We start from the raw sequence: 19,079 nt of genomic DNA, 5'->3' as shown, positions 1-19,079 counted from the left end.
GTGCAAGTCTACATAAAGAGTGAGGAGTAAAATGTGTACTACTTAAAGCAAAGCACAATATCAGAACTTGATCCCAAGAGCCCATCACTCCCATCCTTGGACAACTCCACTAGCTTCCTGATTAATATTTGATTTCCTTTAAAAATCTCCTCCTCCGTGTCAAACCTCTCTGACTTCAGCCTTCATTCACATGTCTCCAAGTATTTTAGCTTTCCGCTTTTTCAGAAAGAAGATTAAAGCCCTCAGCTCTACTTCCTCTTGCACCAGGATTTTTCTCCATATAGCAACCCAGACCAGCTATTCAGTATTTCAACAAACCTTGAGAACTGAGATTTTATGAATTGTAACAACACTAAGCAATTCATGTAAGTACAACGATGCGTACTTTGAAAAATGTTTTACTCTAATTTACTGTGATACCCCCAAAAAACTTCATTGAAACTAATTCCTTTTGTGTAGTTCCCAATGACCACAGACCATCAATGAACAAACAGCATCATGAAGACCAAGTAGACAGCAGACAGGTCAGGGACAAAGTTCTGGAGAAGTTTGGTGGTATTTTTACACATGGCAGTCTGAAAGACTCGGTTCGATTGGGGACAAAAATAGCAATATTAGTTACATTTTCTAGCTGGTGTGGTTACCTTCAACACTGCACTGTCAAACGAATCAAACTCTTTGAAAAACCTGTTTAACCCTCTCGCCTGTGGTGGCACTGCACCAAGATCTGCTGAATAAAAATAAGACAAAAACTTCTGAAGAAGACACTGAGCAAACCTTTCTTCTTCATGAAATGCAAATGAAAATGGTGAGGCTCAGATTTTAGCAGCAGCAGACCTTAGGTTAAGGGCTCCTTCCACAGTTTCACAAATATGGGTTGCCACTGGAATAAAAATTTAAATTTCTTTGATCTGAAGAAGTTTCAAAAGCCTTTAAGACAAAGGTTGCATAAAAATGTAGATCTCTACACTCCTGTTTTTTTTTTAACAGAAAAAAAGTCATCACCTTAAAACTGAATCCCCTAAATCTCTCTAGTCCATCCTTTCAAGTTGCCCCCTTCTTTGTTTTTTTGCTGTTGACTCTGGAGGTCCTAAGATGATGTCTTCTTTCTAAGTGGACTGGATGTCTTGCCTGACCCGACATGATTCCTTCAATTCGTGTTTTGACCCGTTCATGACTTACTGCCTGCCCTTTTGCAGCTAAAATAATTACTCACTCTGGGACAAATAAAGATGCTATCGCTGTTTTTCTAAGGAAAAAAAAAATGATACGGCAAAGAGGGCAGAGCGCAAATCATTACAAGCAGACATGTCCATTCTTTGGAAAAACATGGTGTACCTGTAGAAAAAAAAAAAAGTCTGTTTTTTGTTGTTGCTCTTTTCATAGTAGCATGTGGAGCTGCTTAGATTTATCAATTTAAATCAGTTTCTTGAAGAACATGGAGGAACAAAAGGAAATTTTTTTCCATCTTTATGCTCTTAACAGCTTAATTAAAGTAAATATTTTGGTGAAATTCTGGGTAAATGTTGAAGAAATGGAGTTGTATTACAACTGGCAGAATGAAGATGAAACAGAATAAAGAAACCCCATTCACCAAATTTTCACATTTGAAGAAAAAAACTAACTGATAAAACTCAGTGCCATGAGAAAGTATTTCAGTCTTTTATTTTTACTTAAATGTTTCATATCAAACAATTTCTAGTTGGAAAAACAACCTGACTAAATACAGAATGCAATTTTGAATGTTGAGATGTTTTCATAAAGGAAAAGGCTATCCAACCCGAAGGTCCCATTTATTATAGAATACCAGTGGTCAGCACACTTCCACTAATCTGCTAATAGCGGAGCTAATTTTCGTTTGGCGCTTTTGCTAACTTTGGAAATACCTAGTGCACTTAACTTCTCGTAAGTTAACTCTTCCAGATACATTTGAAACCACTAATTTACTAAAACATGGACAGCAGAGAACAGTTGGTTGTAGTCTTTCAAAGGAAAATATAATTTGAACTGAAATTAGTGATTTAGCACTAGCTACTACCAAAAAAAATGTTGCTATTGCGCTTAGCTAGCTTAGTTTACAGTAATAATGTTTATGATTAGTGTATTATTTTTAGCTAAATCCTGTAGTTACTGTTGCTCACCACTGTAGAAGATTATCCAAACCCTGAAGAAGCAAAGCAAGAATATTTAGTTGGTATAGCAGCTCATGGCTTCTGGTTAAACTAGGTGACCCCAAGATGCCAGCATTTGTTTCAGATCTCCAACAGGAAGATTCAAAGATTCTTTGCTACCGTCTACCTGCTTTCTTTGGTAGTGACAAGTAGATCATACACAGTTAGATCACAGCTACCAAATACATTGTAAGATTTTAAGAGTTTAGAGTGTATGAAATCCAGTCAACTTAAAATAAAGGATGGATCACTACAATACTTGAGTTACATAAATTTTATGTGATTTTTTTAGTGGTTTAAGTGCTTTTTACCCATCTTTAGAATGACCAAATCATCCTGTTGTCATCTTACTTAAAGAGTTTCTTGTCAAAATGGAACAAAAACTAATTCATGCATTTTTTTCAGTCCTGAAAAGCCCCAAACGGGAGACATATGCACCTTAAATAGAGCTGGATGGGAAAAGAAAACATGTGGAAGGCTGAAAACATTCAGACAGCTCCACATGAAACTCTTTAAATAATAGGCACAGCAAAGATGAAGTGAGAAAGAGACACTGGCACAGCATGGTGGGCTTTGGGAGTAGATAAAAACTTTTTTATCTAGAATATCTGTTTCCCAGAGCCTGGACACATCAGTGTTTTGTCATTGATTAAGACGGCTGAATTGGTTCTGACAGTACCCACCCTCCCCGTTCAGATTCAAGCACAAAAACCAACCCCTGGTGTCGCTCGGCGGGACATAACAGCAGCCTAACTAGTCAATGTTAATATTGATCCTTACCGCCGGTTAGAAGACAGTCGGCGTTTATCTGCATCAAGCAAGATCACGACCCTGACAGGAACCTATCAGATGCAGATGTGAGTTCTCCATTTAGACTCTGTCATTCTCACTGTGTTCATGTCAGCGTCACTGCAGCTTTTAAAGCATGCCAAACATGAAGAAGGGGGAATTAGCTCTTGTTTTGAGGAAGACGCTGCAGGAAACAAGCCTGGTGGGAGATCTGAGACTGAACAGATCTAATATGCCCCACATCAAAAGCTCAGAACTGGAAGAGGCTGCGCACAGATGCAGCATTTGTGGTGCTTCCACGCAGACGGATGTCCTGAGAAAACCTTTTTATTCCAGAAACTTTAAATTAAATCCACGGAAATACTGAATAATCCAGCTGGAGAGCTTTATTTTTGGTCTCACCTCATGTGGACAGCAGTGAAACAATCTTACAGTTGAAAATACAGTCTTACAATATATTAGCTAGTAGTAAACCTTTATGTATTTTAATGGGATTTTTTTTAAAGATTGAAAACCATTTTCCAATTGACAATTATGAGATAGCACAAAAAACATATTACACTGGACCCCGTTATTCATTTAGGGACCAAAACCACCAATGTGTAGCTAAAATTCACAAATGCTTGAGACCTCCTCTAAAAACACTCATAACTGCCTGTAGCAGCTCCCCAGCACGTGAATTAATTTTGCGTAGTCTCGACGGGTGATTTTTAAGGTTTGTTTATTATCTTTGATGTGGATCATCAGACAGTCACCACACCCATCTCAGTCACCATAGTCACCGTGAAAACTAAACGGATACAAATATTAGAATACAAACATAAACTTACAACACAAACAACAAAATAAAACGTACCTCGCTGCTTTCACCGGGGAACGCTAAACGTTAACAGTGCCAAGCACATCCGACAGTTTGTTGAAGTTATTCATTGATACAGTGATTTCCCAGCTTTTATAGGGCCTGCCCTCATTTAGCTACGGCAGCCCGTGAGGTACAAAAAAAAACAAACAACAAAAAAAAAAACTTAAAGTGCAAATACAATTAAACAAAACAAAACACAAACCACCAACAGTGGTAATCAAAACAGACAAATATCATTAAACAACCTGCAACATCCTTTAAATAATTTACAATAGTCTACAAATTTGAATAATTTAGATAACTTAATTTAAATGGTTCACTATCCATTACACTGCCTATTTTAATAGTTAAAAATGCCAAACATACATTTATGCACATTAATACACAGTGGAAACTGTCTTAGCAATATAATGGAGGCTAACATCTACTCTCTCCCTTATTTCCGCTTTTGTGGTTACAGCCAACAAGTGCCATGGAGAATAAATTGTGGTCCAGGATTGGCTGCTTTGCAAGCTCCAACCAATAGCAGGTCAAGTAGCATTGCATCTTGGTATACAGCTTCCACTGCTTTTGAATATTTTAGATATGGTGAAGAAAAAAAAAATCCATAAATTGGTGACTTTTCCATGAAAAACATGGAATTATGTTCCACTGTCCTTCAAAAATTGGCAAATTGAGACCAAATCACCAGACTGAAGACTTTTGTCATCTAGTTTTTGGTAGAAAGAAACACGAGAAAAGCAATCATGCATAAATAAATGATTTATCCTGGGATTAATTTATTGTGACATACTGTCAACTATATTCTCAAGCAAATAAGTAATTTGGTGTCTCGCTTTGTAGGGTTTTTTTTTATTTTGAAGAGGAGGTTTAGCAAACATTAGCAAACATCAGTAAAGTGTCGCATCACTGTGACATAAAATAAAAGCTCTTTAAACCCAGAAAGGCCTTGCTTCGGTTGCCTGTGACTGAAATAAGTTCACTGAAGCAAATAGTTTCTTTACAGAGAAAAGAGCCAGGTGACCTCTTGTCGAAATTAACTGAGAACGCTGATGTGCAGAACCTTGCTGAAGGGTACATCAGCTGAAGTAATTACGGTGCCGGAGCGCTGCTGTTTGAGTCTGTCGGGCTCACACTAATAAGCATCACATCATTTGATCTTTAGTAGCAGCCAACTAACGACTCATTAGCAGAAGATTTGTGGTTTTCATAAGTGTGAGTTTTGCAAATAGTCTCGGTCTTCATCACTCGGTGGAGAACTGAGGACATCAGAGACTGATGGGGCTTTCTTTGCTTCCTGACAGGTAAATTGCATCCCATGCATTCCTAGTTCATTGATGCTTAATTCTTTTATCTCTAATTTATCCCCATCACAATTTGTGTTTTAAAGCGCAGGACCCAACATCATGGCTGATTCATCTGCCTGGATTGAGGCCCCTGAACATGTATTGTTTGGTGCTCTCTACACCAGCTGCGGCCAAACTTTTCACTATGTGGGTCAAAAACATCAAGTTGAGAATTTTATATATTTTTTTCTATTTTAGTTTTTAAAAAAATAATAATTTTGTTTGTTTTTGGGGCAAAATGTCCCCAAAAGTTTTTTTGAGTTTTTCTTTTCAGGACTCTTCATGTTGTTAACGTTATCTGATTCATGTTAAGGGCACAGAAATGTACATTAGAGTCACTTTTTGCTTCATGCTGAGTTGAACCAAAAGTGTAAATGAAGGACAAAGACAAAGTTGGAATGCAAGAAACTTTCAGCAGCTAAAATAAGATGTAAATATGTTAATAAAAGTATATCTCTGTGGAAATAAAGCTAATTTATTACGGATAATTCTAGTTTTAAATGTTGGCCGTAAGCATTTACTTTCACACTAAAACTTAAGTAAGGTTTGATATGGCATCTCACAGTCAGAAAAGCAGGATATTTGTACATTTTCACTTTGTCATCCAGGAATTGAATTTGTATCTTTTGAGCTTTAAACAGTAAAAGCACAAAGTGAAACGGCTTCAGGAGCACAATAAGTTTCAATAACATGCCTGTTCACTACCAGCATTTGGTGTTTAATCTCCCCATGTTCTGTAATTATACATTAGGTTGCATGTCTTGGAGCAAGCTAATTTTCCCATTAGGGGCTATAAAAGCCTGAAGTTTAGCTTTATTAGTCGTCCCCCGAGTGCTGAATTTATGAATTTAGTCGACTCTGCCTCAAACATAATTAGTGTCCTCAGCTGTAACTTCATTTTACAGTTAGAAAATCCAGTGCTGCTTAATTGTCCTGCTCTCTGGTTCTTTTCAGTCAACTAAAAATGGATTAAGCGACCTGGGAAAACACCCAGTCAAAAGTCCAAAGCCCTTCAACTCCTTGTCCTTGTCAAACAGCGTTTGACTAAAGTCAAAAGGGTTGGAGACAGCGTTTTATTTCTTTCTCACTGTTTGCGTTTTAATGATGTTTTTTTTAAACTCTCTCACATGCTGTTTTTATTTTAATTATGTAAAGCACTTTGAAAAGCCTTGCTGCTGAAATGTGCTGTACAAATAAAATTTGACTGATTGATTGATTGAACTGCCGATCTTATTTTTATCCTTCAACCTTTAGTTGAGCTACTTTCAGTCTCATCGACAGCAGTTTAGTCACTGAACTACTTTAAAGGTGACCTATTTTGCTTACTTGAACAGGTTAGGATAGGATTATGTGCAACACAAAACATGTTCAACACATTTTTTGCGAAACAATTATTGTAACATAATGAGATTTCAGTGTGGGCAGTTCTGCCAATTTTGAGTTCCATTAAAAATGATGTTATTTTAGGACCTCTTGTCATTTTAAATCACACCACCCAGCTCAATCACCTGGTCACCTGGGTAGCTTTAGCAACAAGTTGATTTACGTGACGTATCCTGCTCAATGCAAAATGACCAAGGCCATACGGGCTGGGCCAGACTGGACCCTGCAGTGCAAAAAGGGCTTTAGATAAGCGAAAGACAAAAGATGGATGGATGATTTTCAAACTTTTTGATTTTGAATGGAAAATCTGCACAAATATAAAAACTTGGATCTACAACTAACATTTTAATGTATGTTTAGACAGTAATTTACCATTTAACTTTTTAGATAGACACCAAAGTTAAAATAAATCAGCAGGATGACTTGTTGGGATGGGTACTGGTAAAGAACAGACATTAAGTGAACAATTAATGGCATTCAGGTATTCAGATTTTATTGAAGCGCTGTGGTTATTTTCCACTAGTAGAGGAACAACTTTCATTCTATGATGGAACACCTTCACTACAGACCTAAAACTGAAAAAAAAAAAAAAAAAACAAAAAAAAACAGATAAAATATGGAAACACTATTGTCAGAAACATCTTCATCAGTGTTAGCTTCCTACTTATTCATCTCTGACTTCTCATTACTCTTCCTTCTTCTGCATGAGTGAAACACCATGGGGGATGCAGGGAAGGCAGACTGCAATCAAGATGAAAATTACTGCTCTTTCTCCCGTAAGCAGCAGCAACAATCAGCAGCAAACCCGGAGATGTTTACCTACTGAACCTCCTCAGATGTTTCGTGACTGAGCTGGTGCCTGAAAACAGACATGACTTCATTTTTATTTTCCATTGTACCAGCCGCATACGGCCATACCCTCTCTATAGGAACAGTTCCCAATGTCTTCAGGCAAACAAAAGTGTAAACAGAGCCGGATCAATGGCGGAAGCAGTGTGGAGAGGATAAAGGAAGAACCGCATAAATAAAGGAGGGAAAAGATGAAATAAAAACCTTTGAACTAGAAAAACAACTTTACCGATGAAATAAGCCTAAAAAACAGTTTTTAAGGGGAATTAGTATTCAAATTTCACATTTTGCATATTTTTGTACTTCCAGTTGCTTTTCTAAAAACAACCCCAGCACTTAAAATGAAACAACCAGCAGTTTTTAATGTGTTAATTTCTTGTGTCTAGAAAATGAGCTATTTTGAAAAACCTGATGAATGTTAGGTCATAATTCATTTGCACAGCGTCGTTACCTAGCAACCTCAGCAAACTTCAAGACATTTGGTCAGCTGGATTTACCGACATATGCGCTGCATAATGGCTGCTGGAAAAGAGGAGTGCTTTGTTGTTGACTTACCATCCAGAAACTACTTGTTGCATTCTTGCAGGTTGTGCTGGAGGCTCCGCTCATAATAATCATGTATACTTGCGCATCTGTTCATGTGTGAGTGTAAATGTTGAGTTGGGGGGCGTGGCAAAGCTTACTTAAAGTGACAAGAGGCTCTAAAACAGGTCATTCTGAAAGGAGCTCAAAATTGGCAGAAATGGCCAGAATTTGATCATCTAAGAATTATTTTGTGCAAGAAATGTTGTTACTCCTCTCGAGTTCAATTAAACTTAACGCAGTTCTTGATTTTCTACAGCCATTTATTTCAGACACGTTCTTTAAGGTCCTCAAAAAATGCCGTCAGAACTACAAAAAAGGTAACACAAACCTAAATCAGTTCACAACAAATGGTACAACATAACAAAAGATACATTAGACTTTATTCCTCTGGAGTTGATGCAGCTAATGAGGTACAGTTTTGTTGTATACAACAAAACTGTACCTCATTAGCTGCATCAACTCCAGAGGAATAAAGTCTAATCTTCTTACAGTCTCTCCAGCTCGCATGACCCACATGGCTCCAAATGCGCCAGTCAAAGCTCCCCGGGCAACACATGCCGCGCGGAACAAAACAAAAGTTCCCCCTCTACATTCCAATGTACACCCAACATAAAACCAATAAAATTACTACTGCCACCTTCAACAAAAAAAAAAACAACAAAAATAAAAAACAAGAGGCAGTTGTTCTGACAGCAGCCACAAATGTAATGAACATAAACCATAAACTCACCCTAACCTGTTCAAGGAAGCATAATAGGTAACCTTTCATTACTAGGCTACACCGTTTGTGCCGTCTCGCTCCAGGTTTACAAGACAAAATAACAAATTATTCTTTTTTATCATTCTAATAACTTTTGATGGCACAATTACTCAGAAATTACTTTGCTTCTCATGAGTGCATTTCACATCTTGAAAGGCATTCTTGCATGAAACTTACATGCTAGTTCCATCAAAAGAAAATTGCTCCAGTTACACCTGTTTTTGAGAAACCCCATTATTAATGCACCCAGATACAAAAAACAGGGCAAAAATCACACCTGGTGCAGACTGCACCACCAGCCTGAAGTGATGATTACATCCAAGAACCTTGTGTTTATGATGAAGGCTATTTTTGAAGTGAACAAAAGAAAAACACAACCAATAGCAATTTGCTTCTAGGACACCTTAAGCAGTCTCACTCGGAGGTTAAATTGAAAATCATATTATTTTTCAGCATGACTGATGACTCTCCAGATGCCACTGCGCTGCACAGGTCAAAATCACTGCCATAAAGCAGCTCAACAAGCATCACAGCTCTTTATACAATAGGCCAAATTTAGCCAGGCACTCCATGTGTTGGTGTGCAAATCTGGGAGCTGGATGTGTGTAAGATCTCAGCAGCTCACAAGTCAGGACAGAAATACAAAACTTAGACAATGCTTTTACAAGAACCTCCAGGTTACTTCTCTGAAATCCAGAGGGTACTTATTAGGGCTGGGCGATTTGGCTTCAAAATAAAATCTCAAACTTTTTTTATTCCAGATCTGAGATCTGGCAGTATTCTTTATTTTTTCTGACTTTCTTTTCTGAACAATGAATTACAAATGAAAGCATTTTCAAAAAAGTGATTTTTATTTCAATCATCCTATATTAAAGTGATATTGCATGAATTCTTGTTTAAATATGAGAATATAGTCATAATATTATTAAGATAGAATTTAACCAGAAAAAAATAACAGCTTAAAATTAAGAAGAAAAAAAACAGTTCTTTTAATTAGAAAAAAAAGCTTAGTTTGATAAATAAGCTTTTTTTCTAATTAAAAGAACTGTTTTTTTTTTTGTTGTTTTTTTTGCTGATGCATCTGATGTGTCCAGATCAGTTTGTCTGATTGTTTCTTCAAAATAGACAAAGTTGCTCAGTTGTTTCAAAGTCCTGCTACGGACAATAACTTCAAGCTGATGAATTATTTTTTTTAATAAAGCATTAAGTATTATTCGTAAAATGTATGCCAAAGTGCAGCTGCACAATATGCTCATTTAAATTTTTTGGTAGCTTTTGTGTTGGAGTTCTCATAAAAATATGACTTTATTCTCTTATTATTTTGACTCAATTATCAGATAACTTTTTTCTCGCAATGAAAAAAATCTCAACCTGTGTCTAATATTGAGCTGAATTCAAAGAGTGAATGGTTTAAAAGATCTCGATTTTCCAAAGATTAAATCTTCAAAAACCAATGAACAACACATTTAAATGTCCTCCAAGGAGTTTTCAGCCCTTTGACAGTTTTTATAGGTCTTAACTGAAGAATTGTACAAATTTATGTAATTCCTCACCTCATCGGAAAAATGTTGCTCAAAAGTATTCATGTCACCTGCAGATACAAAAACGGATAGTGGGAACAAACTAGTTGATCCAAAACACAAACAAAATGAGAATAACTGAACTAAATGATAGAAGAAACAAACACAGAAATGACCAAAAGAGAAAACTGAGACTAAAAGACGGGAATGAAGATTCACCTTCCAGCAGGACAACGACCCTAAAGCCAGAGCCACAGATGCAATGACATGGTTTAAATCAAAACATATGCAAGTGTTATAGTCCAGAACTAAATCCAACTGGAAATATGTGGCTGAACTTGACTCTGACGTTTTACCTTGCTGTCTGTGGCTGTAGAATGATCAAATTTGAAAAAAATAAATAAATAAAAATAAAAATAAAATAATAATAATAATAATAATAATAATAATAAAGGAGTATTAACATGGTTCTATTTCTGAAGACTGCAGAAAGAAAATACAGGCGTACTTCAGTCTGAGGCTGCTTGGCTACATGTGGGTCACAGCGACCTGCCCTGACTGATGGAATAATGAATCCTGATTCCTACAAGAAAATGTCAGGATATTTGTCTGTGACCTGAATCTTCAGACAGAGCTGCTCATGCATCAGCGAGGGGCAACAGGTCTGCCATCTGAAAACCTCAGCCAAATATCTGAAGTTATTATCAATCAGACATGAAATCCACTTACAGTGTAACAAACCCCCTAATCAATTTTCTTTTTGGGATGAAAAAATGTCGAAATAGGAAAATAATAGACTGCATTCACACTGCAACCTGAAGTGACCTAATTCCGATTTTTTTGAGGTAATGCGACCTGTATCCAATTTTTTCATGACAGTCTGAACACAGGTCAGATTCTTTTTGAATGCGAGCCATATCTGATATGTATCCGATTTAAATGTGACCTACCGTCCAGGTCTCATTCATCCAAACAGAACGTCACTGATACTCAACAAATGTCACTATTTTGCATCCTGATAGACGCAAGCGGGAAGGAAAATAACAACCATGACGGACTATATGAGGATTAAGTTGTTAATATGCTGCTCTGGTCGGACAACAGTTTCAAATGTGTAAGCTATGCTACACGTTAGCCTCCATGTTTACTTATGCAAACACTGAGCAGTTCTTTTTATGGCAGTTGGCAGAACACTGAGAACGCTGACACTATTGCGCCCTCTACTGCGCACGCGGGACACTTTCAGGTTGTTGCCCGTTCAGACTGCAGAACACATAAAGGTCGCATAGGTTTGGCAGTGTGAACGGCCACGGCAAAAAAATCTGATTTGACAAAAAAATTGGAATTGCTCATTTCAGGCTGCAGTGTGAATGCAGCCCTAAAGTTCTACTTTTATGTTCCTGTGTAAATGTAGTTTGCCTGCAATATTTTGCCTAAAAACTAACTCAGTGTTGGCCTCCTTTGGTTGAACGGTGCCTTAAGAGTTGAACCTACAGTATGTGTTGCAGTTGGTACAACTTTGTCAGTCAGCATTCGGCGTTGTCTCCAACAACTCTGAAAAAAAGTCACTGAGGCTGTTTTTTTTTTTGTTGTTTATTTTTTTAGGAATTAGGAGGTAATTCACATTATATGAAAGATGTGAAAAAATATGATTTTGACAAAACTGGCCTATTTTTGTTTGTAGAAATTATAAGTCCAAAGGTGACTGTTCTACTCCTTGTCTATGCTATCAGTCAATGTAAACTGTTAATGCTGAAGAAAACTAGTGTTAAAAAACGTATCTGATCTCCTATATATCTATATCTTTCTGACATTGGCAGGAATATCTAAAAAACCCATCAGATTCTTCCTTACTGTCTGTGTTGTTAGCCCTTGTAACAGCGATCAGTGCAGCTCAGGTTCCCCTTAAACATCATAAAAGCGCTCAACAAAGTTGCAAAGCAGTAGTCTGAAAGTTATTTTTTGGGGGGAATTTTATGACTAAATATGTCAAAAGTGACTTCAGAGGTGAGAATTTACTTTTAAAAACATTTTAATAACATGTTTCCACAAATATAGCAGAATCATGTTCCAGGCACTTTAAGGCACAGAATTGAACTTCTCAAACCAGCAATGTTCTTCAATCTTCAGACCATTAGGCAGAACAGATCAGTTCAATGTAGTTTGGAAAGACAGTTGGTAAAAATGGAAAATTTGCCATTACTTCCACACAGTTTATAGCTTCAGTATGTAAGTGGTAAAGTCTTTAAGTTTTCTCTCAAACCCATCATGGCCAGAGTGGACATTCAAGCAGTTCGGTGGTCCAACTATTTTAAATGCAGAAATAACTCTGCGTGTTTCCCCAGCTGGTGATCAGTTGCCACAATTTGGGATTGCCAAAAAGTAACTCAACAACACCACCAACATTTCCTGAGCTGTGTTGGTCACACATGTGGTGCTGCTTGCCTAACTGTTGAGCTCCTGCCCACTAGATCAAAGCTCGCTGCTCCAACCTCAACCCTGCAGCATCTTAAGGCACATTTTAAACTGATTTAAATCCACCTACACATTGTCGGACATCTCCTGCTGTCCACTGCTTGCCCACGTTCATTATTCATACTTTCTGTCTCTGTAATTGCAGTTTATGTGAATATTTAATCTCTGCATGTCTCTGCCTCCTCTATCCAATATATTTTCTCCACCTCCTGTCTCCTGAATGCTCAGGTGTTTTAAAAACAGATAATACATGCTCCAAACTTATTAATTATGGATTTCTACACACTTTCTATTACTCATAGGCACCCTTCACCCTTACTGCTTCATAGAGAAAACCTTCTGAACATCTCTTAAAATGAAACTATACTAGGAAACTGCTCTGCTGGGTGTACTATTCCAAAAATAGCTTTGACGACACTGGTTTGACTTCCTTTGGCAGGGAGCTCTGTATTTTAAGGTCAGTGCTCCCGTTCGGGACATGAAAGATGTTTTTGCAATCAAATAAATCTAAGTTTAGCTTTTAATGTGCTATTAATGTAAAAACAGAATCTTTTCATAAAACAATCAAATGAAATGGAGAAATGTCTTTGGTAGTTATAGGGCAGGGCAATAAATCAATAACAATACATATATGGGTATAGACATGATCATGATCAATATCAATAGAAAATACAACTAATACAATACTGCACAGCATTGTGGGAAATGTAGGCAGAGGAAAGCTGATCATGGAGAGCTAAGAAAGATCGGTGGCATCATCTTACTCACTCACTGTGGTTACCTAGCAACAAGCAAAAATAAAATGCTTTTCCTTCATTTTAAAATCAAACTATTTTAATAAGCTGAACCAAATAGGCTAATTTGTTTCATGAAGCTTTTGTGGCTCTTAAATGTTGCAAAGGTAGGCTCATGTTAATATTTTTTTTTTTTTTCTGAGAGGTTTAACTGAATAAACAATGTATATTTATAAACTTAAGAGGAGGACTGGCTAAGAAACACTTTGGAATTTTATTATAAAGACGTCTGAAGGTCATAACTTAATGCATTATGTCCAATATTTCAGAAGTGAGTCTTGTGAAAAATAGGTAAATAATTTAATAAATGATCAAGAAATGGTCCATAAGCCTGAATAATTCAGTTCTAATCTGTGTAAAGTTTATTAGGAGCAACTGTTTTTGAAGAGTAAACTTGTAAAACAGTTTTTAATGGAGTACCACAAACAGTAAACATGTGCCTGGATTAAAGGGTGTCACTGAAACGTCACAGGGTAGAAAAAGTAGTAGAAATATTCCTTCCCTTTCTTGATCTGCTTTGACGTTATTATTTTTTTCCCTCCTTTTAAACCCATCTACCACATTTCAAAAGTTTTTCTTATTCTATAAATCCATCAAGCAGACACATTAAAAACATTAAACGGCCTGACTGACTGAGGCTCTCCGTCACAACGCACAGCTCAGCATCTGAGAAAGTCGTTCCTGATTTATGTAGATCTCACATTAAAGCCGCGTTGTGAAGCGGGCCTCATGTATTATTCACATCAACAACCATGTGAGCGTGCCCCTGTGTGCTGTATGTCGTGTGTGTTGCCTTGGCTATACCGACTCATCGCTATGTGCCGGATTGATACGAGCAGAAAGACAATGTGTGCAGCTGATAGGGCGAAAACCAACCAGGAAGGTAGGGAATACTAAAAATGAAGCAACGCAGCAGGGAAGAGAGGAAGACAGACTGACTCAGAGCTTCAGAGACAGCAGCTCTGCAGGCACTGATGGATGTGAAGTGTTTTACATGTTTTCTAAAGCTTAGAAACACTGGAGTCACATGGGTTCAAAAACAGCACACGCTGCAATTTTTTACAATAAAACCTTGTCTTTGTTGGATTAACAGAATTGTGATTTAATTAGTTTTGTTTGCCTTCTGTTATTAGATTAGCTCTTTTCCTCTTAATTTGTATTCGGGTTTTCATATTTGCTGTACAAGTAAAACTGCTTTGTTTAGTTTTTTTTATGTTTGAGGACGAGAATGATTAATGAGCTTCGTGAAAGCAGAAAGGTGTATTTGGTTTGTTTCATAAATTTGCTCATAGTGCTGATATAGATTTAACATCAGAGGAAAACACAAAGGCAGGAGTTTGGCTTTGACAGTCTGAGATGAAACTCAAAGGCAGATTTGTTCCAGAAATAAATAAAAAAGAAAAATCCTAAAACTAAGTACATCACCCCCATGATCCAACAGTTTTCAGAAAATGTGCTCCTAAGTGTTTCCTGTCAGATTTCATAATAAGGGATAAACACTGCACACCAATATTTTACTGAATCCTCTGGAAGTAGCAAAGGTGTACTTAGTTTTGTTCAACTTGATCTTTATTCAATCAATAATGACACCGTGGAGTCTTCTTTGTAAATTTAAATTTATGCTTAGAACCTGATAGAAAAAAGACTTGTTTTCATCCCAACATTTTGTACCCTAAAATTGAAAGATGTGCTTTCTCTTTTACCACCAGCAGCCTTAAAAAAGAAGAACACAGTGATGCAAATAAGAAGCTGATGTACTGAGACTGGTGAATGTCCAAGAGAGCTGCTGACCTCAGATCAGCACTCAACAACTAATTAATCATCCCAGAAAATATAACTGGGCCGATTTAAATATTCAAGGCTCACGCTTTCATGTCATGTGGAATCATCAGAAAATGTAGGTTACTGAAAGGATGCGGTGTTTGTGTAACTCGTATGTGTAGCAGCAGCAGCTTAAAAAAGAGCAGTCAGTGAAATATGTATGCAGATGCACAGAAAAAAAAATCAAGCCCATTTTTTATACATCAGACAATAAATCAAAAATAAAAAAAAAGAACGGGACACAGAGTGTTCAACAGCAAAAATACACAAAATGTGGACTTACAATGGTGAAGTTCATGACCTTGAGGATCCAAATTGTTAGTGCCAGGTTGATCAGGATCAGGATCATTAGCAGCAGGACGAAGAAGTAAAGGCAGCGTTTCCTCCAGCCGTATATTCCCACTTTGTACACTTGTGGTTTCTCTGAACTCTGGACATTGTTCCTATGAGAGCACTGTTCCTGGGTCATCTGAGGAGACAGAGCATGAGGAATGATTATGGATGGAACAATATGCCAGCTTTTGCTGTAAAACCACACATTCTTACTAGGTGTTTTTGCTCAATTTCCAGTGCAAATGTCTCAGGGGGCTTGAAATAAGACAAAACTAACATACAAGTAACTTTTCAGCAAGATATAGGACCTTGTTTTACATATTAAAAAATCCTTAATGATGAAAATTGATTAGTTCCACAAGCAGGATTTTTTTTTTTTTTTTTTTTTTACTTTTAAAAGGTGAAAAATGTCATAAGTGAACTAAGGTCTCCGTGGAACTAATACTTTTTTTGTCATTAATATAAGGATTTATTGACTCAAAAGAAGCTGTACAAGTAAAACTGCTTTGCTTTGTTTTTTAATGTTTGAGGACAAGAATGATTAATGAGGTTCGTGAAAGCAGAGAGGTGTATTTGGTTCGTTATTTGTAAGTTATTTTTACAATATGAAGTATGCAAGATATTTGCACTTGAAACTAACTTAAGATTTTGTGTTCTTGCAGTGATGTGCTGATAGATAGATGTCAGTAGGTTTCACCAACACAATTTAAGACTGTTTCAGACCAGTATGAATGGAATTTAAGACCTGTACCAGCACAGAAATGTACGGGTCCCATAAATAAATTGCATGGACTGGCACCTGGTATTTAAGGACAACTTATTTTTCTCAATGAATTTAAGACTAACTGGTCTTAAATCCTGGTTTGACCGAGTCTGACCCTCTTGATGTCTCCATCCTCTCTTAACGTGAGTGGAAACAGGTAAAAGGGGTAAATAACCTGACTTATATTTACACATACAATTTATATTTAATTTATTATTAGTACACACCAGCTCTGAGACACACTGCTCTTTACACCTTCCCCTACTCTATCAGTTTTCTGCTTGCTAGACTTTCCCTGCACATAGTTTAATGCAGGAAAAAATGTTTACTCAGGATGAAAATCCATAATTATTGCATTTGGGAGCCTCGTAACGGCATAAAAACAAAACTAGGTAGTTTCCATCAGTCGTTTAAGTGAAAGTATAAAGTATGTCACTGCTGAATTTTGATGTTAATTTTCATTGTTTGGAATTATTGTGACCATTAACTTTGCTCTCTATTTTTTTCCCCTAGTGAACAAGGGTGTTAAAAGTGAAGCTCGGGGGCCATTTGTGGTCCCTGGATTTATTTTGCGTGCCCCTATAACCACAGTTCAAGAATAAATAAATTAGAACATAACTACAACTTTTAAGTTAAGATCTACTTACAAAAATCTTAGATGCTTTTCCAAGCTTTCTGGTTTCTTTTGCATGGTAAATAGAATCAAACTTATATTACTCATTGATTTGTACTCTGAACTACACCTTAGTGCACCAAATCTGCTTTTAATTGCATGTCTGCATTAAAACTTGGCTAAATAGAGCAAGTGCTTTCAAATGAAGAGTGACCTAGATCCTGATTTTATTGCTTAGAATAGACTAAATATTTTTTTTTCAGTTTTCTTCAATAGAGTCCAGAATAATAGGCAAACTAGGTGTTTTTCATTCAACGAGAAAAACGTTTTTCTGAAGAAACCCAACACAAAGATTATGGTGAGTGTCATGTCAGTGATATATGATTACTTTAATGTATATAGACAGATATTATAATGAAACAAGACAGAGTTTCCATCTTGGACAACAGATTGACTCTCTTTCTCAATTGTCGCTGTATAATTTGCACCCTGCATGATGCCACTGCTGCATTAATATCTTGTTTATTTGCATGCAGAACCATGTAGATACTTCTGCAGCTTCATAGCACAATTTGGCAAAAAAGACAACTAGCCTTCAATATGTAAAACCATTATTATTATGTCTAACGTAGCACGGCTTTTAGTTGCAATAAAATCAGACTTTTGTTATTGCAACCAGGAGTCAAACAGATACATCCTGCACAGCTTCTTTAGAGAGACATAATATGTAGAACACATCTGAACAGAAGTGCAAACATAAACATTCCCGTCACACACCCATAATCCTGTTCTCTCCTTTGAGCCAATGGCCAGTCACTCAGTTTTGGCACCATGACAGACAGTTTAGTTAGCAATCGCATTGACTGATTACCCAATAAGTGGTCTATAACTCTATTATAACCCCTCCGGCCCGCTGATGTGCTGATAGTAGCGATTAATGATGATTCTAATTGTATGGCTGTGAGGACGATGAGGCATTGTTCACTTCCAGTGCTGCTATAATAATGCCCTAATAACTCTGTGGAAAAATACAATTTACTGTCCAGCGCACTTTGCAGGGCAAGCCTCAAACCACCAAAGCCAATCGTTTTTGACAGCCACACGCATTACCCCCTAACTGAAACAAATGGCAGAAGACAGGGCAATGGGGGGAAAAGTGCTGAAAGCTGCAGGAGACACCAACGCTGCAGTCAGCAAAACATCTTCGATCTGTGGAGGAATTTTTATTTTTTATGTGATACGAATGAACATGTTGGAAAGAGTTGAGGGCTGTGATCCGATTGGCTCCTAAGCATTTCTTAAGCATACTAGTGACGCATTCACACATTGATGGAAATTATGCAATATGAACAAATACGAAGAAGAAAAGCTGCATTCACAACTATCTGAAGTAAATGCAACACATTTCACCCCTATAGTTCTTTTAATTTTATTCGAGTAACTTGATGAGTTTGCCTTTTCCAGCTCTTTAGTTTCTTTTCACATAAAAAAAACAGTCCAAGCAAACCAACCTGCCTCTAGAAACCATGTGGCAACGTTCAGAAGAGCCTTTACACTACCATCCACAGTGCTAAAGCACTATGCTAATATGGTATTTACTGGAATCTAACACTATAGCTCTATTCCCATGTGGTATTTAGTAGAAGCTAATGCTTATACCAACACAGTATTTAGTGAAAACTAATGATAAAATGCTATTCCAACATGGCAGTTAGCAAAGGGCAATGCTAAAGCATTACACCAACACGTCATTTAGTGAAAGCTAATGCTAAGAGTGCTAAATCCAATCATTTTTATACCCACCATGCATCAATGACAACAAAATGTGTTACAACATAGTATACATTATGAATATATTTTCTCATAAAATGAACTTTCATATTTCAGTTGTGTGCAGATGTTCTGCAACTTTTAAGGTTAAACAAGCGACAGAAGACAAAAAAAATCTATCTTACAAGAATCAATGAAACAGTAGTCAAAAATAAGCCATCGATTAGGGGTTGAACAACTACATA

The 19,079-nt window shown here is 36.9% G+C and overlaps 1 protein-coding gene across 2 annotated transcripts in view; it reads right to left on the bottom strand.

The window, feature by feature from the left end:
• The window catches only part of sgcd (sarcoglycan, delta (dystrophin-associated glycoprotein)), a 152,950-nt gene that overhangs the window by 76,850 nt on the left and 57,021 nt on the right, over positions 1 to 19,079 (bottom strand). For both annotated transcript variants that reach the window (XM_088012341.1, XM_088012340.1), the window contains exon 2: positions 15,639 to 15,824. In XM_088012341.1, the coding sequence (XP_087868467.1) occupies positions 15,639 to 15,824 (186 nt within the window). The remainder of the gene's footprint in view (positions 1 to 15,638; positions 15,825 to 19,079) is intronic.

The sequence above is a fragment of the Poecilia mexicana genome, unplaced genomic scaffold (assembly GCF_051168715.1).
Source record: "Poecilia mexicana isolate PSO_F unplaced genomic scaffold, ASM5116871v1 scaffold_14, whole genome shotgun sequence".
Taxonomy (NCBI): Eukaryota; Metazoa; Chordata; class Actinopteri; order Cyprinodontiformes; family Poeciliidae; genus Poecilia; species Poecilia mexicana.
Note: the sequence above shows the minus strand (reverse complement) of the source record. Positions and strands in the feature narration are given on the sequence as shown.